Source organism: Lissotriton vulgaris, chromosome 2_2, assembly GCF_964263255.1.
Source record: "Lissotriton vulgaris chromosome 2_2, aLisVul1.2, whole genome shotgun sequence".
NCBI lineage: Eukaryota > Metazoa > Chordata > Amphibia > Caudata > Salamandridae > Lissotriton > Lissotriton vulgaris.
In genome coordinates, this window is record NC_141688.1 from 327,761,234 (window position 1) to 327,783,842 (window position 22,609).

A 22,609-nucleotide genomic window follows, 5' to 3' on the forward strand; every position below is an offset into this window, starting at 1 on the left:
TCCCTGCCTCAAGTGACCTGAATTAATTTGGGGCTGATTAATGTGTCACAGAATATTTTTTTAGCTGGCACCTGCTTCCTTAGTGCTTCCTGATTAGTGATCTTTTGCACTTGCTAAGTGCTTTCATTGTTGCAAAATTAGTTACAACACCTGCCCTGCCCCAACTGACAATAATGAATTAGGGGCTGATTAATGGATTTGAACTTCCAGCCTGGCTCCTGCTTGTCTCCCTTAGCTGTAATTCAGGACCTTTGTGGCATATGTGTAACTATTCTGAGGTTCAGAGCAGGGTCACATAATAGTTGCAACTGGCAACTGAACTCTGGAGGGGCCCCTCAGGAAGCACTACAGGAAATGGCTACTAATGATGAGCCTGAACTTTTGAACCTGGTAAGTAGTTTCAGTTTTGCTAAGATCGTATTTCTGCAATTTTGCGCTTATTCGCGGGGCGCGAAGTTGTACTGGAAAGCCGCGAACTCACGCGAACAGTGCGAGCAAGCCATAAAATCCGCTGCTCGCGGATTTGCGGATTTTGCGGGAGATTCGCGAATCTCGCGGATTGCGAACTTACTGAAAATCCGCAAAATCCGCGAGCTAAACGGATTTTCCGCCCATGCTTAGTCAAAAACCATATTACAGCCGCCACCTACTATTAAACAATTATCCTTGTAATGCATCAGTTTAGATAATATCCTGGGACAGAAAGAATTATCTGGAGAAGGAGGTGCATAAAGATTAAAAATAGTCATATGAATATTAGGAAACTGAAACTCATCGACCCTTAACATCACCTTCCTGCACAAAAACAATCCAGAGAGGCGTTGTCCTCTTTCTATATGTGCACATGAAAGAGGAAAAAACGAGGAAGAATAAAGATGTGTCCCCTCATTACAAAAGCTCCTGGGTGGCATAAGGTTTTGGTTACTGCACCAGCTTTACGGGATTACATAAATTTGGGCAACATAGAAATCCATGGATGCTGCATTGGAAAACCCACTGCAATGCTCATAGAACACCTCCTTGACACTGGGTACGGCAAGGCAGCGACTTCACCGCTTTGTCCTACTGCATATCCGTGAGCCCGTGAAAAGCCATGCAGGGTAGATTTGCTTCGACTCATAGGTATGATTGAGAGGCCTACGCCACCGGAGCGTCACAGAAGTGAAGCTTCGGCGGGGCAAGCCTCCCCACTGTGTGCCCTATGATGCTGCAATGTTACTAGTGATCAGTCTCACAACCGTGGCCTGTCGCTGTGTGAGGTCATCAGAGGATACGCGAGGTCATCAGAGGATAGATGTGTGTGAGGTCATCAGAGGATAGATGTGCGTGAGGTCATCAGAGGATACGCGAGGTCATCAGAGAATAGATGTATGTGAGGTCATCAGAGGATAGGTGTGCGTGAGGTCCTCAGAGGATAGGTGTGCATGAGGTCCTCAGAGAATACGTTTGTGTGAGGTCATCAGAGGATACATGTATGTGAGGTCATCAGAGGATAGATGTGCATGAGGTCCTCAGAGGATACGTGTGCATGAGGTCCTCAGAGGATACGTGTATGTGAGGTCATCAGAGGATAGATGTGCGTGAGGTCCTCAGAGGATACGTGTGTGTGAGGTCATCAGAGGATATGTTTGTGTGAGGCCATCAGAGGATACGTGTGTATGAGGTCATCAGAGGATACGAGTGTGTGAGGTCATCAGAGGATATGTTTGTGCGAGGTCATCAGAGGATAGATATGCGTGAGGTCCTCACAGGATAGATGTGCGTGAGGTCATCAGAGGATACGTGTATGTGAGGTCATCAGAGGATAGATGTGCGTGAGGTCCTCAGAGGATACGTGTGTGTGAGGTCATCAGAGGATATGTTTGTGTGAGGCCATCAGAGGATACGTGTGTGTGAGGTCATCAGAGGATACGAGTGTGTGAGGTCATCAGAGGATATGTTTGTGTGAGGTCATCAGAGGATAGATATGCGTGAGGTCCTCACAGGATAGATGTGCGTGAGGTCATCAGAGGATACGTGTGAGTGAGGTTAGAGGACAGGTCATTCCACGGGGTCTGGCCTCTCAGTACGACTTACCATGGGGCAGAGGGACAGATGGGTGGTGGGGTCACAGGAACTCAGAAGGGGGTGACAAAACCATACTGCCATTAGATCTGGTTTCCTGATATATATCCTGCCTGTCTCTTACCGTCTCTTGGTCTCTCTCTCTCTCTCTCTGTATCTCATGTTACTGTCTCTAGCCTTCTTCTTCTCTGTCTCTTCCTCTTCCTCTCTCTCTCTCATACACACACTCTGGCATTGTGCTACTGTATCTAGCTCTCTTCCTCTTCTTCTCTGTCTCTTCCTCTCTCTTCCTCTCTCTCTCTCTCATACATAGATTCTGTTTTTGTGTTACTGTCTCTAGCTGTCTTCCTCTTTCTCTCTGTCTATTCCTCTTTCTTTCTCTCTCATACACACACTCGGTCCTCGTGTTACTGTATCTAGCTCTCTTCCTCTTCTTCTCTGTCTCTCCCTCTCTCTCTCTCTTCCTCTCTCTCTCCCCCCCTCTCTCTCTCTCCTTCTCTCTCTCATACACACATTCTGTCCTCGTGTTACTGTCTCTAGCTCTCTTCCACTCTGTCTCTTCCTCTCCCTCTCTGTCTCTTCCTCTCTCTCATACACATATGTTGTTCTTGTCGCTCTACACACACAGGTAGCCTCAGTCTGTCTGTCTCTTACTCTTACTCTCTCTCCGGTGTCCACTTGTCCATCTCTGTTCATCGCCCTTTTTCTCGTTCTCTATTCTTACTTTTCTCTCTTCCCCTCTTCTCTCCCACCATGACGTCACTGCTTTGCTTCTCGGCTCCTCTCCCTCCCTCCCCTCTTCCTTCTCTCCCTCTCTCCTTCCTTCTCTCCCTCCCTCCTTCCTTCTCTCCCTCCCTCCTTCCTTCTCTCCTTCCTTCTCTCCCTCCCTCCCTCTCTCCTTCCTTCTCTCCCTCCCTCCTTCCTTCTCTCCTTCCTTCTCTCCCTCTCTCCTTTCTTCTCCCCCTCCCTCCTTCCTTCTCTCCCTCCCTCCCTCCTTCTCCCCCTCTCCCCTTCTTTCTCTCTCTCCCTCTCTCTTCTTCCTTCTCTTCCTCCCTCCCCTCTTCCTTCTCTCCCTCTCTCCCTCCTTCTCTCCCTCCCTCCCTCCTCCTCTCTCTCTCCCTCCTTCTCTCCCTCCCTCCTTCCTCCTCTCCCTCCCTCCTTCCTTCTCTCCCTCCCTCCTTCCTTCTCTCCCTCCCTCTCTCCTTCTTTCTCTCTGTCCCTCCTTCTCTCCCTCCCTCCCCTCTTCCTTCTCTCCCTCTCTCCCTCCTTCTCTCCCTCCCTCCCTCCTCCTCTCTCTCCCTCCTTCTCTCCCTCCCTCCTTCCTTCTCTCCCTCTCTCCTTCCTTCTCTCCCTCCCTCTCTCCCTCCTTCTCTCTCTCCTTCCTTCTCTCCCTCCCTCTCTCCTCCCTTCTATCCCTCCCTCCTTCTCTCTCTCCCTCCTTCTCCCCCTCCCTCTCTCCTTCCTTCTCTCCCTCCCTCCTTATTTCTCTCCCTCCCTCCTTCCTTCTCTCCCTCCCTCTCTCCTTCTTTCTCTCTCTCCTTCCTTCTCTCCCTCTCTCCCTCCTTCTCTCTCTCCTTCCTTCTCTCCCTCCCTCTCTCCTTCCTTCTCTCCCTCCCTCCTTCTCTCTATCCCTCCTTCTCCCTCTCTCCTTCCTTCTCTCCCTCCCTCCTTCCTTCTCTCCCTCCCTCCTTCCTTCTCTCCTTCCTTCTCTCCCTCCCTCCTTCCTCCCTCGCCTCTTCCTTCTCTCCCTCTCTCCTTTCTTCTCTCCCTCCCTCCCTACTCCTCTCTCTCCCTCCTTCTCTCCCTCCCTCCTTCCTTCTCTCCCTCCCTCCTTCCTTCTCTCCCTCCCTCTCTCCCTCCTTCTCTCTCTCCTTCCATCTCTCCCTCCCTCTCTCCTTTCTTCTCTCCCTCCCTCCTTCTCTCTCTCCCTCCCTTCTCCCTCTCCCTCTCTCCTTCCTTCTCTCCCTCCCTCCGTCCTTCCCTCCCTCCCTCTCCCCTTCTTTCTCTCTGTCCCTCTCCCTCGTTCTTTCTGTTGTTCCCTCTCCTCTTCCTTCATCTCCCTCTTCCCGGATCGTCCATCCTTCACCCTCACGCCCCCTCCTCTCTCCCTCCCCACCCCCACCCCCCTCACCCCACTCTTGTCGACAGATGCCCACTTGCCTCCTACCCTCTGGCCCCTCCCTTCCACCTGCAGTCCCCCCCCACACACACCCTGACTCTCGCCCCGCCCCTCCCCGCCCCGAGGCTCCTCCCCCAGCCCCTCGCCTCCGCCCCTCCCCCTCTCTCCGCCTGGCAGCTGCTGGAGGACGCTCGGCTCCGAGGATGCTCGGTGATGCTGCCATGGGGGAGGCCAGCGGCCCATCGGGCCCCCCCGGCCCCCAGGCCTGAGGAGCCCCCGCCCCCCCGCGGCGCTTCAAGGAGCCAGAGGCCTCGCCAGGGGCCCAGGTGACCGAGGGGCCCCATCTCTGAGAACCGAGGTCTGCACCCCTGGTGCCAGGGCCGCGAGGCGCCGTCGACTGGTACCCGGGCATTGAAGGAAGGGGGTGCTCTGGAGACTGAGCCCCCCCCCCCCATCGACTGGTACCCGGGCATTGAAGGAAGGGGGTGCGCTGGAGACTGACCCCCCCATCGACTGGAACCCGGGCATTGAAGGAAGGGGGTGCTCTGGAGACTGAGCCCCCTCCCCCCCCCCCCCCCCCCCCCATCGACTGGTACCCGGGCATTGAAAGGATGGGGTGCTCTGATGACTGAGGCCACCCCCCCTCCCCCCACCCATCGACTGGTACCCGGACCCTTGAAGGAATGGGGTGCTCGGATGACTGAGGGCCCCCGAGGCTTGCACACCTGGTACTAGGGCCCCGAGGCGCCATCGACTGGTAACCGGGGCTTTGGGGGCCACAGAGACCTCTAGCACCGAGAGGTCCCCCCCCCCCTCATCCAAGCCCTCGGTGCACGAGGGTCCTCCAGCTGGTGCTCCCTCCCCACCCCCCCCCCCCCCCCCCCCCAGCTCTTGAAAAGAGAGCCCCCTTCATGGTACCTCCGAGGCCTACTTCCTCCCACCAGGCTTAGGGGCCCCAGTACCCCAGGAGAGCCCCCACCCGCCCCCCGGTCCCAGGATGGCGGCCATGAAGCTCTTGACCGGCACCGGGCTCTTCCTGGCCTTCTCGGCGCTAGGTCTGCTGGCCATGGCCATCTGCACAGACTACTGGTACGAGACGGATGCGCGGCGGCACCGAGAGCGCTGCAGAAACTACGCCACCAAGAGGAGCGACATCTACATCGCAAGCCAGCAGCTGCCCCTGCCCCTGAGAGGGCCCCCCCGAGACAGCCCCAGGGGGGGCGGGGCCCCCGGAGACAGCCTGGGCCAGGCCCCAAACAGTCTGAGTCAAGCCAGGGACAGTCGCGACCAGAGCGTGCACATCATTAAACAGGGGAGAGACATCCTGGGCCAGGAGAGGGACACACGTCATCAGAGTACAGACAGCCAGAGGAGAGACAGCCTGCCCCAGAACAGAGACAGCAATCCAAAGGAGGCGGACAGCGCTGGAGTGAGTAAGGCTCAAGGGGTCATGTCCAGGACCGGCCGGGCCAAGGGAGACCTCCTGCCCCCGGCTGCCATCAGGCGCTCCCCGGGCACCGGCGCCCTGAGCCCATGGGCCAACGGCAACCCTGGAGCGGGTCGAGGTGACGCCCCGGGCTTGGGTTGGACCGCGGACCTCAGTGTGGTCAGGGATGGCGGCCCAAGTTTGGACAACGATGGGGAGGTCACCCATGACCTTGCGCAGGGTGTTGACCTCAGCTTTGGGTGGAACGGTGACTTCGACGAGGTCAGCGATGAGGACACCCGCCGGAACAAGGATGGTGACCAGAGGGTGACCCAAGATGGCGGACTCTACCTGGCAAAGAATGATAAGTTCAGACTGGCCAAAGATGGTGGCTTGGGGTCGGCCAAGGATGACGGCTTCAGATTGGCCAAGGATGGTGACTACACATTGACCAAGGATGGTGGCTTTGGATTGGCCAAAGATGGTGACTTGAGATTGGCCAAGGATGGTGGCTTGGGGTTGGCCAAGGATGACGGCTTGAGATTGGCCAAGGATGACGGCTTGAGATTGGTCAAGGATGGTGGCTTGGGGTTGGCCAAGGATGACGGCTTGAGATTGGCCAAGGATGACGGCTTGAGATTGGTCAAGGATGGTGGCTTGGGGTTGGCCAAGGATGACGGCTTGAGATTGGTCAAGGATGGTGACTTCACATTGACCAGGGATGGTGGCTTGAGATTGGCCAAGGATGGTGGCTTGGGGTTGGCCAAGGATGGTGGCTTGGGGTTGGCCAAGGATGGTGGCTTGGGGTTGGCCAAGGATGGTGGCTTGGGGTTGGCCAAAGAGGGTGGCTTGGGGTTGACTACAGACGGTGAGTTCACGTTGACTAAGGGTGGTGACTTCACATTAACCAAGGATGATGGTATGAGCCGGGGCATCGGTGGTGGCACCAGCCAAAGCCTGGATAGTGGCCCGGATCCGACTGGGCGGTCTTACCCTAAGCTGGGTCACAAGAGTGTTGCAAGGCCTGCAAAGCGGGCATGGATACCACCTGCCCACGCGGGTTCTCTGCTGAGGTCCAAGCGCTATCTACTGCACCCCGGCTCTGCCATGGAGTCACACTGCAGCCAACAGTTCAACTCCACCATCTCGGGACTCTGGAGGAAATGCCACCGCCTGGGCTTCGATCTGGAGACGGACGAACTTATCCACAAGGGTGAGTGCCCGCGGGGCTGGGGTACAGGGAGGGGTGGAGGCAGTGAGGTGGATGAAGGGGAACAGGGAGGAGTGGAGGCAGAAGAAGGGGAACAGGGAGGGGTGGAGGGCGGACGGAGGGGTACATGGAAATAAGGCAGAAAGAAGGGGTACAGGGAAATGTGGAGGCAGGAAGGAGAGATGTGGGTACAGGGGGTGGGGTACAGGGTGTGATATGGAGAGCTGTGGGTACAGGGGGTGGGGTACAGGGTGTGATGCAGAGAGATGTGGGTACAGGGTTTGGGGTACAGGGTGTGATGCAGAGAGATGTGGGTACAGGGTGTGGGGTACAGGGTGTGATATGGAGAGATGTGGGTACAGTGTGTGATATGGAGAGCTGTGGGTACTGGGGGTGGGGTACAGGGTGTGATGAGAGATGTGGGTACAGGGGGAGGGGTACAGGGTGTGATATGGAGAGATGTGGGTACAGGGGGAGGGGTACAGGGTGTGATATGAAGAGCTGTGGGTACAGGGGGTGGGGTACAGGGTGTGATATGGAGAGATGTGGGTACAGGGTGTGATATGGAGATGTGTGGGTACTGGGGTTGGGGTACAGGGTGTGATGAGAGATGTGGGTACAGGGAGTGGGGTACAGGGTGTGATATGGAGAGCTGTGGGTACAGGGGGTGGGGTACAGGGTGTTATACGGAGAGCTGTGGGTACTGGGGGTGGGGTACAGGGTGTGATGAAGAGAGATGTGGGTACAGGGTGTGATATGGAGAGCTGTGGGTACAGGGGGTGGGGTACAGGGTGTGATATGGAGAGATGTGGGTACGGGGGGGGTACAGGGTGTGATATGAAGAGCTGTGGTTACAGGGGTGGGGTACAGGGTGTGATATGGAGAGATGTGGGTACAGGGGGAGGGGTACAGGGTGTGATATGCAGAGCTGTGGGTACAGGGGGTGGGGTACAGGGTGTGATATGAAGAGCTGTGGGTACAGGGGGTGGGGTACAGGGTGTGATATGAAGAGCTGTGGGTACGGGGGTGGGGTACAGGGTGTGATATGGAGAGATGTGGGTACAGGGGGGGGTACAGGGTGTGATATGAAGAGCTGTGGTTACAGGGGGTGGGGTACAGGGTGTGATATGGAGGGATGTGGGTACAGGGGGAGGGGTACAGGGTGTGATATGAAGAGCTGTGGGTACAGGGGGAGGGGTACAGGGTGTGATATGAAGAGCTGTGGGTACAGGGGGTGGGGTACAGGGTGTGATATGAAGAGCTGTGGGTACAGGGGGTGGGGTACAGGGTGTGATATGAAGAGCTGTGGGTACAGGGGGTGGGGTACAGGGTGTGATATGAAGAGCTGTGGGTACAGGGGGTGGGGTACAAGGTGTGATATGGAGAGATGTGGGAATGTGTAGGTATCCACCCAGGCGGAAACAGACAGAACTTGCCCACATAATAGTAATAGGACGCAACAACCTACTTCCGTACTAAAGACAGTTTATTTAAATAGAACAGAATTCATAAAAATCTACAGAAGCAATTGTCTTTGGATTCAAACAAACATGTAAAAACATGCAATGCATATAAACAATTAAATAAAATGCAATGAGAACAAATAAGACACAACAATCACAATTTCATAAAAACATGGTATCAGTTCTTGGAAAAAAATATGTTGTCGACGCGCGTTTCGGCGACCAGCGCCTTCTTCCAGACAACCAAATTCTCAAGTTCCTAAATATAAAAACATAATTACTGATCCAAAAGTGCATTCATTTATTACATAAAAAAGAGGGGCAGCAACTCATTTTATCATTCAATACAATAATCAAAGTAATCACCATATTGTAACATATTATGTCAACTGTCAAAACATGACGAACGGAAGTAGGTGGAGGCTATATGCGACCCAAGTGGATAAGCAAGTAAAACCCCAATTGGGAAAAGAATTAGTAAATACTGACTTCGGTGCTCATTTAGGGGAGTTTTCACAAAATATAACTGTCAAGGATAAGACAATGATGATAGACTCAGATTGAACAATTGATGATAAACAGATCAACAAAAGTACATGTAAGTTTATAAAGGATAAAGAGAGTACAGGAAGGATTCAAAGATCTTAGTTCATTTGTCTCTCAGTATATTCTAGCTGATATTTGTCAATCGATTATTAGTATTGATGCATGTCTTACACAGTTACAAGTTCGTAATCTGAATTGTTTCTTAATGGCATACGATATGTTAATCTAATCGGCTACTTATAGGTTCAAGTAATAACAGACAAGCACAGATATACTTACTTGTGAGCTAATACATGGACACAGTTTGTTTTTTTTGGCACAACTTCTCACATAAGAGAGATGTGGGTACAGGGAGTGGTAAAGGAGAAAAATGCGGGAGTCCCTAATTTACCAAACAATTGGGAAAATTTTTGGGTAAAAAACGCCTCCACTTGGTAGTATAGGGAAGCACTCCTGACCCATTAGATGCCATAACCACGTGGATAATAAATCACAACAATACAGGAAATAAAATAAACAGCAATTACAATGTTATGTATAAAATTGTACAATTTATTCAAGAGTGAGTACATTCATAATGTCATAGTAAAAAAGAAAAATTTCTTTTCATAATTTTTTTTTATAAAGTTCCATTTTTAGAACAGTTAAAAATGTGTCAATCCACATGAAGAACAGTTAAAAACAATGTTTAACAGGGTTGTCGACGCAGCGTTTCGGTATTTAAAATAGGGCCTTCATCAGGACAAGATTCTTACAGTATCTTTATCTGTATCTGTATCTCGTGGTTAGTTCCGAGTCACTACCACTTCGGTCAATAATGGACCAGCCCTCTTCCTTAAGGGTGAGACACTATTTATTTAATGAATAGTGCTGGATTCTTCTCGATTTGGTATGTTCCTTAAGAGTCAAGGGAGCCACCGATATTTTATGGATAAGAAAAAATATATCCCCCTAATGTGGGAAAGGCTAAAGTCTCAGCACAAAAATGTGACACATTTTTGTACCGAAGAGATACGAGTGGAGCAGGGAGGCCGACATACCAAGATAAGAGCATGACAATTGACAAAATCAGTTCTTTTCGAATTTGATGAAGGTTGTGCTTAGAAACTTGTGTGCAATTAATGGCGCAGGTATCAATGCATCCAGCTAGTGCAACTTGTGCAGCTCCCTCTTTTCTATTCTGCTGACCTCCCAGATCCCCGTATCGTCCATGCAGCTCCCTGCTGACCATGGTTCTGCCCCAGAGCTTCATGTAGTCCCCCTGCAGCTCCCTGCTGACCATGGTTCTGTCCCGGAGCTTCCTGTAGTCCCTCTGCAGCTCCCTGCTGTCCTTGGTGCTGATCCCAGCTCCTTGTATCCCTCTGCAGCTCCCTGCTGTCCATGGTGCTGATCCCAGCTCCTTGTATCCCTCCGCAGCTCCCTGCTGTCCTTGGTGCTGATCCCAGCTCCTTGTATCCCTCTGCAGCTCCCTGCTGTCCATGGTGCTGATCCCAGCTCCTTGTATCCCTCTGCAGCTCCCTGCTGTCCATGGTGCTGATCCCAGCTCCTTGTATCCATCCCTCTGCAGCTCCCTGCTGTCCTTGGTGCTGATCCCAGCTCCTTGTATCCATCTGCAGCTCTCTGCTGTCCTTGGTGCTGATCCCAGCTCCTTGTATCCCTCTGCAGCCCCCTCCTGTCCTTGGTGCTGACATCCTGTCTATACTCCCTACGGGACTGCCACCGGTTCCTTGTATCCCACTGCAGCTCCCTGCTGTCCCTGGTGCTGATCCCAGCTCCTTGTATCCCTCTGCAGCTCACTGCTGTCCTTGGTGCTGATCCCAGCTCCTTGTATCCCTCTGCAGCTCTCTGCTGTCCTTGGTGCTGATCCCAGCTCCTTGTATCCATCTGAAGCTCCCTGCTGTCCTTGGTGCTGGCCCCAGCTCCTTGTATCCCTCTGCAGCTCCCTCTTGTCCCTGGTGCTGACACATAGCTCCCTGTATCTCTTCTGAAGCTCCCTCCTGTCCTTGGTGCTGGCCCCAGCTCCTTGTATCCCCAGGGCAGATCTCCTTGCTGTCCTTGGTGCTGACTCTCAGCTCCCTGTATCATCTCTGCAGCTCCCTGCTGACCATGGTTCTGTCCCAGAGCTTCCTGTAGTCCATCTGCAGCTCCCTGCTGTCCTTGGTGCTGATCCCAGCTCCTTGTATCCATCTGCAGCTCTCTGCTGTCCTTGGTGCTGATCCCAGCTCCTTGTATCCATCTGCAGCTCTCTGCTGTCCTTGGTGCTGATCCCAGTTCCTTGTATCCCTCTGCAGCTCCCTGCTGTCCTTGGTGCTGACTCTCAGCTCCCCGCATTTCTTGTGCAGCTCCCTCTTTTCTATTCTGCTGACCTCCCAGATCCCCGTATCGTCCATGCAACTCCCTGCTGACCATGGTTCTGTCCCACAGCTTCCTGTAGTCCATCTGCAGCTCTCCGCTGTCCTTGGTGCTGATCCCAGCGCCCTGTATCTCCTGTACAGCTCCCTCCTCTCTATGGTCATTATGACCCCAGCTCCCTGTTTCTCTTGTGCTGCTCCCTCCTCTCTATGCTGATGACCTCCAGCTCCCTGTGTCTTCCATACAGCTCCCTTCTGCCCATGGTTGTGACCCCGAGATCCCTGTATCGGCGTCAGAGGCTCCTCGTGGTCCATGGCGCTGACTCCCAGGTCCTTGTATCATCCATGTAGCTCCCTGCTGCTGATAGCGCTGACCCCGAGCTCCGAGCTCCCCATGGACCTTATTGCAGTCAAGTCTTAGGCAACATGTCAAATTGGTTCAGAGAACCAGGTGGACTGTAACCTATGACCCACCTGTGCATTGAATGAGAGCTGTGACCTATGACCAACCCGTGCATTGAATGAGAGCTGTGACCTAGGACCCACCTGTGCATTGAATGAGAGCTGTGACCTATGACCCACCTGTGCATTCAATGAGAGCTGTGACCTATGACCCACCTGTGCATTCAATGAGAGCTGTGACCTATGACCCACCTGTGCATTGAATGAGAGCTGTGACCTATGACCCACCTGTGCATTCAATGAGAGCTTTGACCTATGACACACCTGTGGATTGAATGAGAGCTGTGACCTATGACACACCGGTGCATTGAATGAGAGCTGTGACCTATGACACACCTGTGCATTGAATGAGAGCTGTGACCTATGACACACCTGTGCATTGAATGAGAGCTGTGACCTATGACACACCTGTGCACTGAATGAGAGTTGTGACCTATGACCTACCTGTGCACTGAATGATGAGAGCTGTGACCAATGACCCACCTGTGCATTGAATGAGAGTTGTGACCTATGACACACCTGTGCATTGAATGAGAGCTGTGACCTATGACACATCTGTGCATTGAATGAGAGCTGTGACCTATGACACACATGTGCATTGAATGAGAGCTGTGATCTATGACACACCTGTGCATTGAATGAGAGTTGTGACCTATGACCCACCTGTGCATTGAACAAGAGTTGTGACCTATGACCCACTTGTGCATTGAATGAGAGCTGTGACCTAAGACCCACCTGTGCATTGAATGGGAGCTGTGACCTATGACCCACCTGTGCATTGAATGAGAGCTGTGACCTATGACACACATGTGCACTGAATGAAAGTTGTGACCTATGACACACCTGCGCATTGAATGAGAGCTGTGACCTATGACCCACCTGTGCATTGAATGAGAGCTCTGACCTATGACAAACCTGTGCATTGAATGAGAGTTGTGACTTATAACCCACCTGTGCATTGAATGAGAGCTGTGACCTATGACACACCTGTGCACTGAATGAGAGTTGTGACCTATGACACACCTGTGCATTGAATGAGAGCTGTGACCTATGACACACCGGTGCATTGAATGAGAGCTGTGACCTATGACCCACCTGTGCATTGAATGAGAGCTGTGACCTATGACACACCTGGGCACTGAATGAGAGTTGTGACCTATGACACACCTGTACATTGAATGAGAACTGTGACCTATGACCTATCTGTGCATTGAATGAGAGTTGTGACCTATAACCCACCTGTGCATTGAATGAGATATGTGACCTATGACACACCTGTGCACTGAATGAGAGTTGTGACCTATGACACACCTGTGCATTGAATGAGAGCTGTGACCTATGACACACCTGTGCATTTAAGGAGAGCTGTGACCTATGACCCACCTGTGCATTGAATGAGAGTTGTGACCTATGATACATCTGTGCATTTAAGGAGAGCTGTGACCTATGACCCACCTGTGCATTGAATGAGAGCTGTGACCTATGACCCACCTATGCATTGAATGAGAGTTGTAATCTATGACACACCCGTGCATTGCATGAGAGCTGTAACCTATGATCCACCTGTGCATTGAATGAGAGCTGTGACCTTTGATCCACCTGTGCATTGAATGAGAGCTGTGGTCTATGACACACCTGTGCATTGAATGAGAGTTGAGACCTATGACCTACCTGTGCATTGAATGAGAGCTGTGACCTATGACACACCTGTGCATTGGATGAGAGTTGTGACCTATGACACACCTGTGAATTGAATGAGAGCTGTGACCTATGACACACCTGTGCATTGAATGAGAGCTGTGACCTATGACACACCTGTGCATTGAATGGGAGTTGTGACCTATGACCTACCTGTGCATTGAATGAGAGCTGTGACCTATGGCACACCTGTGCATTGAATGAGAGTTGTGACTTATGACCCACCTGTGCATTGAATGAGAGTTGTGACCTATGACCTACCTGTACATTGAATGAGAGCTGTGACCTATGACCCACCTGTGCATTGAATGAGAGCTGTGACCTACTATCCACCTGTGCATTGAATGAGAGCTGTGACCTATGACCCACCTGTGCATTGAATTAGAGTTGTGACCTATGACCCCCCCTGTGCATTGAATGAGAGCTGTGACCTATGACACACCTGTGCATTGAATGAGAGCTGTGACCTATGACACACCTGTGCATTGAATGAGAGTTGTGACCTATGACCCCCCTGTGCATTGAATGAGAGTTGTGACCTATGACCCCACTGTGCATTGAATGAGAGCTGTGACCTATGACCCACCTGTGCATTGAATGAGAGCTGTAACCTATGACACACCTGTGCACTGAATGAAAGTTGTGACCTATGACACACCTGTGCATTGAATGAGAGCTGTGATCTATGATCCACCTGTACATTGAATGAGAGCTGTGACCTATGACCCACCCGTGCATTGAATGAGAGTTGTGACGTATGACCCATCTGTGCATTGAATGAGAGCTGTGACCTATGACACACCTGTGCACTGAATGAGAGTTGTGACCTATAACACACCTGTGCATTGAATGAGAGCTGCGACCTATAACACACCGGTGCATTGAATGAGAGCTGTGACCTATGACCCACCTGTGCATTCAATGAGAGCTGTGACCTATGACCCACCTCTGCATTGAATGAGAGTTGTGATCTATGACCCACCTGTGCATTGAATGAGAGCTGTGACCTATGACCCACCTGTGCATTGAATGAGAGCTGTGACCTATGACACACCTTTACATTGAATGAGAACTGTGACCTATGACCTACCTGTGCATTGAATGAGAGTTGTTACCTATGACCCACCTGTGCATTGAATGAGAGATGTGACCTATGACACACCTGTGCATTGAATGAGAGTTGTGACCTAGTAGTGTGGCTCACTGGTTAGAGGCGGCAGACCCGAGAGCAGAGGACGGCCCGGGACCAGGGTTCGATTCCCGGCGCAGCAGGTTTCTGGACCAGGGTCAGCGGACTCGATAATTCTCTCGCCTCCGTGCCCACTCTGATCAGCGATCACACTCGGCAACTCTGGGCATTAGCTTGCCTCATCTTCACTAACGGCCCCACCAGACCGCCGGGGATGCCTGGTCTCACCCTGGAGATACCCATTAAGGGACCATCTCTCAGGGAAGCCAGGAAGGGTTTCGCAGCGGTCGAAGCGCCTTGGGACCCTATGGGTAAGTAGTGCGCTATATAAATGCCTATACATTTACATACATTTACACACCTTTGATTGAATGAGAGCTGTGACCTATGACACACCTGTGCATTGAATGAGAGTTGTAACCTATGACCCTCCTGTGCACTGAACGAGAGTTGTAACCTATGACACACCTGTGCATTGAATGAGAGCTTTGACCTATGACCCACCTGTGCATTGAATGGGAGTGGTAACCTCTGACCCACCTGTGCATTGAATGAGAGTTGTAACCTATGACACACCCGTGCATTGAATAAGAGCTGTGACCTATGACCCACCTGTGCATTGAATGGGAGGTGTGACCTATGACACACTTGTGCATTGAATGAGAACTGTGACCTATGACCCACCTGTGCATTGAATGAGAGTTGTGACCTATGACCCACCTGTGCATTGAATGAGAGCTGTGACCTATGACACACCTGTGCACTGAATGAGAGTTGTAACCTATGACACACCCGTGCATTGAATGAGAGCTGGGACCTATGACCCACCTGTGCACTGAATGAGACCTCTGACCTATGACCCACCTGTGCATTGAATGAGAGTTGCTATCTATGACGCACCTGTGCATTGAATGAGAGCTGTGACCAATGACCCACCTGTGCATTGAATGAGAGTTGTAACCTATGACCCACCTGTGCACTGAATGAGAGCTGTGACCTATGACACACCTGTGCATTGAATGAGAGCTGTGACCTATGACACACCTGTGCAATGAATGAGAGCTGTGACCTATGACCCACCTGTGCATTGAATGAGAGCTGTGACCTATGACCCACCTGTGCATTGAATGGGAGGTGTGACCTATGACACACCTGTGCATTGAATGAGAACTGTGACCTATGACCCACCTGTGCATTGAATGAGAGTTGTGACCTATGACCCACCTGTGCATTGAATGAGAGCTGTGACCTATGACACACCTGTGCACTGAATGAGAGTTGTAACCTATGACACACCCGTGCATTGAATGAGAGCTGGGACCTATGACCCACCTGTGCACTGAATGAGACCTCTGACCTATGACCCACCTGTGCATTGAATGAGAGTTGTTATCTATGACGCACCTGTGCATTGAATGAGAGCTGTGACCAATGACCCACCTGTGCATTGAATGAGAGTTGTAACCTATGACCCACCTGTGCACTGAATGAGAGCTGTGACCTATGACACAGTTCAGTTTTTCAATATTTATTGAACCGTAGTGATTCTTGTATAGTTCAGTTCATTTATTTGTTTCGAAGGTTAAAAACCATCATGAAAATACATAATAATCATAATATGTAATCACAAAAAAAGAACATTCTGAGCAACGTGACAATTGTTAAAAAGAAGACAGAGAAAAAGTTTATCCAATAAAAAAGTTGGGTTTTTGTAAAAGATAAAAACCTGTAAGCAACAGTGATACAAGACCCCGTATTATAATAAAATTTCCGGTACCTCCCTAACCCATCATTCTTCATTCCCTTGTGTTTCTCAATTTAAAAGCAATTTTGAGGAAACTTATAACAGCAAATAGGGTTCGCGTTTCAGCGGCTCTTTGCAAAAACAATAAGGCAGATTTAGCATGGATAATATTTGAGTCCTTCAAGACATCCACTAAAAATCTTTGGCGCGGTGTTTTATAAAAAGGACACAATAATACAAAATGAAGGGTGTCCTGCGGAGACCTATTGTCGCAGCCGCAGGCACCCTTCTGCTCAATTGTTTGAGTGAAACCTGATGGATAAGCTAAAATATGGTGCAACAAATTGAGCCTAAAACGAGTCATTAAAAACCTCTCGTGCTGACTGTACAATAAAAAGAGGTACGGTTCCATGCCAGCTTGATTAGAGACAAGGGAGTGGGCAACTGCCGAGGATTTAGCTAAATCCAACTCCCTCCTCCTGCCATTAAATTTGTCCAACAATAAGCTTTGAACGTAGTGTCTGGAATATATGTCCACCCTGGAGGGGTCCAGGAATAGCATTTGTTCATCAATATCCCCCAGAGTGTCTTTAACATATTTCAGCCATGGGATTTGAAGGCATTTCTCTTTCAACAAGCAATCCTGGATGATCTGTCTGGATAATCCTGCATTTGGATTTGTCCAAATTTTGAGCCAGGCCAGTATAGGTCTCAGTCTAATAATGTCAGCAATATATGTGGTTCCCAGCTCTTCATGAGTAATTGCTGCAGTGATGCTCGGCGGAAGTTTTAACAGTTTTTTAAAAAATGTGTCTTCCTCACTTTTAGTTAGTTGTGCATCTCTGCAGCCCCACACTTCTGCTCCATAGATGGTCTTTGAAATACTAACTGATCTATACAAAGTCATCACCTGTTCTGGTGACCAACGACCCATTCGACGTGCAAAGCTCAGTATAGCCCCATTGGCTGAGACTAGTCTCCTTGCCCTCTCCTCAATCAGAGGGACAAAGTTTAACTTATCGTCAAATAAGAGGCCCAGATATGGAAATGTTTTAACAGTGTCCAGGACCTGATCCCCCAGTTTGAATACAAATTTCTTTTGTGGTTTCTTCCCCGCTATCATAATGAATGATTTTTTCATGTTGACGGAGAGATCCAAATTCCTCATGAAATCCGCGAAACCCTTGATTAAAAGTTGCAGACCAACAGCTGTTCGGGCTAGGAGCACCGCGTCATCGGCGTACAGAAGTACTGGCAGATGACGCGTGCCCACCTTAGGGCAGTCAGTTCCCAGTGCAACGAGGTCGTTCTCCAGGCCATTTATGTAGAGGGAGAACAAGAATGGCGCCAGGATACACCCCTGCCTCACCCCGCCCGAGCATGGGAAGGGATCAGTACTCACCCCCCCCGCACTGTAGCGGACCTTGGCAGTGGTGTTCCAATGTAGCTCCCTTAAGATGTTAATGAGATCCGGGTCAATGCCTAGGTTAGACATAAGTATCCAGAGTTTAGCTCTGTTGACATTGTCAAAAGCTGCTGCTAAGTCCATAAACCCCATGTACATGGTGCCTTCAGACGTCTTGGTATACTTAGCAGTAATCAGGTATAGGTTAAGGCATTGGTCGGTGGTTGACCTGCCTGTTCTGAACCCATACTGGGTGTCCACCAGGGTGTTATTGATGTCAGTCCAATCTATTAATCGATTGAGGAGTGCCCTTCCTAGTATCTTGGCGGAGACGTCAATGAGCGAGATTGGTCGATAACACTGCGGGCTGTCCCTACAGCCTTTTTTATAAATAGGGACAATCACCGCAGTGGACCATGATCTCGGCAGACCCGTTTTAATTGCTGCATTCAACACTCTTGTTACCATTGGGACCCATAGCTCAGTGTTGCTAAGAAAAAGATCCAGGGGGGTCCCGTCCGGGCCCGGGGCTTTGTTTCGTGTTAGACCTAAGATTGCTTTGCGAACTTCATCCAAAGATAGTTCAAATTTATCTGCCCTTGGTCCCCTCCATATTCCATCACCAGTGTCCGTCTCCTGTTGATTATACAGGGATTTGAAATGAGCAATCCAGTGTTCTGGTAAGATGTTAGAGCTGATGACTGGAGAGTTTGAGTCGTGGAAGCAAGGTCTATTTATAATTTTCCAGAACTGGGCATGATCTTTGTTCTCACCAGCCTCCCTTAGGTCTGCCCATACTTCTTTTTGAAGGGTCCCTTTCCTGATCTTTAATTGGTTTTTATAGTTTTTTCTGCAGCGAGCAATTTCTACCTTGTCCCTTGGGGTTTTTTTCAGGCTGAGTTTTAGATCTCTTAGCGCTTTGGAACAGGTAGAGTCAAACCATCTTGGCGTAGATGACTGCATCGCGGGCTTCTTGGTTGTTAGGAGTCTCTCGATTATTTTAGTCAAGTTCTCAAACGCCTCTACTACTCCTTTGTCCTCGGTAGTGTGTTCTAAACAGGTCTCTATGTGGGCTTTCCCTTCATCCACTAATTTGACATAAAATTCCTGGGGGTTGATCACTGACCACCTTAAGCGTCTTCCTTGGGCTATTGGTTGAATTTCAGATTGGTGAATCAACCCTGGGTCTTTTTTAGTTAAATCATTCCCTTTGAATTCTATTATAATGGGATTATGATCACTGAAGGGACTCCACTCTGTCCTGGCATTTAAGATCTGATCTCTTGCGCTAGCTGAGATCATTATGTAATCTATTATAGACCCCCCACCTCTGCCCTTGAATGTCGGTGTTAGGGATTCGCCTACCTTGAGAGCAGCTAAGTCCATGACATGACTGAGGGCAAAGTCTTCTAATAACTTCATCAAAGTTGTTCCCTCTTTTCAATGAGAAAAGTGGGGGCCCTTTTCTAATGGGCAAGCTGACCAATCAGGGGTTGGGGGGAGTAATTTGGGGCATAAATGACAATTAAAATCACCCATTAACAGAACAGTTGGTTCTGGCCCCTTCGTCCTTTGCTCTAGTTCCTCATTTAGTCTCCCTTCCAGCTCCACTAATATTGGGAATTTCCCTTCCACTGGGCCAGAGTTATAAAAGTTTACAAACAGTAGACTCTCCCCCTTGTGGAGAAGTCTAACTGTTTGTATGTTGTCTGATGAACAATCTGGGTAAGTCCAGGTACCTTTCAGATCTAAGTCCACATAGACTACTAGGCCTCCTTTTGCCCTACCCGAGTTTGTTCCTTGGGCGGGTCTAAAAAAACACTTGTAGCCCTCCAATTGACATGGGCCTGAGTCCTTTGCCCAAGTTTCTTGGAGTGCTATGACATGGAAGCATTTTATAAATTCTAACCATTCCTTACTTTTAAATTTGGCTTCCAACCCTGCAATATTCCAAGAAAGGATGGTCAGACCCTCCATCTTGTCCTTGCCTTTTGTTGTGGGTGTCAAAGTTAATCTGTCCTCCCCAGCTATAGGTAGATCGATATTGGGTGATTTGGTTCCCCCCTGCCTCCGAGGTAAGTCCAATCTCCCAGATTGGGTACTTTCCTCAATCCCACGTGTACCCCGTGAATCTAGGCCAGAGCAGCCACTGGTAGCCAGGCTTACTACACAGGTGATTACTATGGGTGTAAGTCAATCAATATCTTCTAGTGATTGGAATGGGGCAAATCTATTTGTCCATTGCGCACGATCTCTGGGGGGATAGGGCTGTTCAGGGCGGCTTGCTAGTCTCGGTCTATGTGGGCGCTGTGCTCTAACCCGCGTCCACCCTCCCTCGTCACCCCCATAATTGTTATTCCTAGATCTAGGGTAAAAATACCCGAGTGGGAGTGCACAAATGGTACTTGTTTGGTTCCTATTGGAGTTCTTCAGAATGTACTCAACCAGACTAGTGTCCGTGAAGTGTGCAACTATGCAGTCACCTCTGAGGTCTTTATTTCTTCCCCCAATCCAGCGTGCCCTTCTTACACTTGCTATCTCTCCTCTCTCCCCCATGCTTAAGGGTCTATGGATGTTCAGCCACTTGGAAATTTTGGAGAGCAATTGATATTGAGTTTCTCTCTCATTTGGCCTAATTTCCGGGACCCCTGCAAAAATAACTACAAAAGGACACTCCTCGGGGGGGAGATCTATGTGTGGAGCGTTGTTGTTATAAAAGGGGTCAGGGTCTGTGTAACAGTTATTATAATTCCCTTCCCTCTGGGTGCGATCGTCCTGTCTCCATTGCATTAAAGGTTGTGGGATCGGTTTCTCTCTTTGGGTATTACTTACACCTTGATTGTGTCTCCCTCTGGAGTTATCGTTAGTACCCCCTTTGGGGTTTTGGGCAATTTTGGGGGCCTCGTGAACCGGGACTATTTCTTGGTGGGAATGACTAACACAATTGTTATTTTGTGCTCTCTTTGAGTCTGCCTTATCATTTGTGGTTACCTCAATTGATTGGGGTGGAGCAAGTGGAGTTTTAGTAAGTGTCTGCTCTAGAGCTTTAGATAGTTTGGCGAGCTCACACATTATTTTATCCACCTTACTTATGATAGGCTTTAATTGTGTCGTGATGAAAGATTCTAGCTGTTTTTTCAAATCCAAAACTACCGTGTCAATCCACCCTGGTGGTGCGGATTCTACTTGAGAGTCATTTGCTGCTATTGTGTGCTCTTGGGTCCATGATAGAGAGTTGTCTCTTGATGGTTCTTTCCTCTGTCTCTGATGTCCCTTATTTCTCCCCAAACGCTTCCTTTTTTTCCTAAGGGTCATATCAATCCGCTCAGAGGTTTCTAAGCCTGCGGTTTGTGCACAGGGGACGTCCTCTATATCGTTGGTTGTTTGGGATACACTGCCCTGAGTATTTGGGCTATCTACTATTAAGACATCTCTAGAGGGTGTTTGAATGATGGCGTTAAGGTTAGGCGAGGAGGATAAACTCCTTTCCATACGTTCAATTTCGCCAGTCACTTTCTTTAGCATTAAGTCAATTGCAGTTGGTTTCTTCCCACTTACAAGGGCGCCCTCCTTTGTTGTTTCCCCCCGGGTTGGTTTAGGGGTGGGTTTTTTATTTGATTTATTCCCAGCCGAGCGAGTGTTGGGATGAGTAGACATAATTCCCCTGAGGACAAGGGTAAGAGTACTGTATTTCAAAGGGATTCAATACCCTGTCCAGCTTCCCTGCGCAAACAGGTAGTACAGTGCCTGGATCTATTCTCAGATGCAAGCGTTGGGGCCAAGGGGGGTTGCCCGTCCCGTCCCTCGGCGTCCCCGGCCGGCGCCGTCCGCGCGCGTCCGCGACGCGGAGGAAGCTGTCTGTTTTTAAGCGCCTCCGTTCGCGCCAAGCAGGAAGTGGGCGGCGATCTCCCAGGGCAGGCTGGGAGCTGTAGTCTCGACCCCGCTCCGTGGCTGAGCGATGTCAGCAGCTCGCCGTCGGGGGAGACCACAGCGTCAGGAGCCCAGCTGTGCCCAAATGCCCAATGGATTCGGTGAAGCAAGAAGAGGCAAGAAGATCAGGTAAACTGCGATCCCCCACGCAGTGCGACACCACCGGTCTGGTCTTTAGCGTTCCCGCTCCTCTGTTGGGGCTGTCCGCTTTTAAGCGCCTCCGTTCGCGCCAAGCAGGAAGTGGGCGGCGATCTCCCAGGGCAGGCTGGGAGCTGTAGTCTCGACCCCGCTCCGTGGCTGAGCGATGTCAGCAGCTCGCCGTCGGGGAGACCACAGCGTCAGGAGCCCAGCTGTGCCCAAATGCCCAATGGATTCGGTGAAGCAAGAAGAGGCAAGAAGTTCAGGTAAACTGCGATCCCCCACGCAGCGCCACACCACCGGTCTGGTCTTTAGCGTTCCCACCTGTGCATTGAATGAGAGCTGTGACCTATGACCCACCTGTGCATTCAATGAGAGCTGTGACCTATGACACACCTGTGGATTGAATGAGAGCTGTGACCTATGACACACCGGTGCATTGAATGAGAGCTGTGACCTATGACACACCTGTGCATTGAATGAGAGCTGTGACCTATGACACACCTGTGCATTGAATGAGAGCTGTGACCTATGACACACCTGTGCACTGAATGAGAGTTGTGACCTATGACCTACCTGTGCACTGAATGAGAGCTGTGACCAATGACCCACCTGTGCATTGAATGAGAGTTGTAACCTATGACACACCTGTGCATTGAATGAGAGCTGTGACCTATGACACACCTGTGCATTGAATGAGAGCTGTGACCTATGACACACATGTGCATTGAATGAGAGCTGTGATCTATGACACACCTGTGTATTGAATGAGAGTTGTGACCTATGACCCACCTGTGCATTGAACAAGAGTTGTGACCTATGACCCACTTGTGCATTGAATGAGAGCTGTGACCTATGACCCAC

The 22,609-nt window shown here is 50.3% G+C and overlaps 1 protein-coding gene across 1 annotated transcript in view; it reads left to right on the forward strand.

Moving 5' to 3' along the window:
* Nucleotides 1-5,084: 5,084 nt before the first annotated feature.
* The window catches only part of LOC147729404 (uncharacterized), a 164,322-nt gene continuing 146,797 nt past the window's right edge, over nt 5,085-22,609 (forward strand). Inside the window, exon 1 of the mRNA XM_086959728.1 lies at nt 5,085-6,822. Coding sequence (XP_086815854.1) covers nt 5,181-6,822 — 1,642 coding nt within the window. The 5' untranslated portion in view covers nt 5,085-5,180. The remainder of the gene's footprint in view (nt 6,823-22,609) is intronic.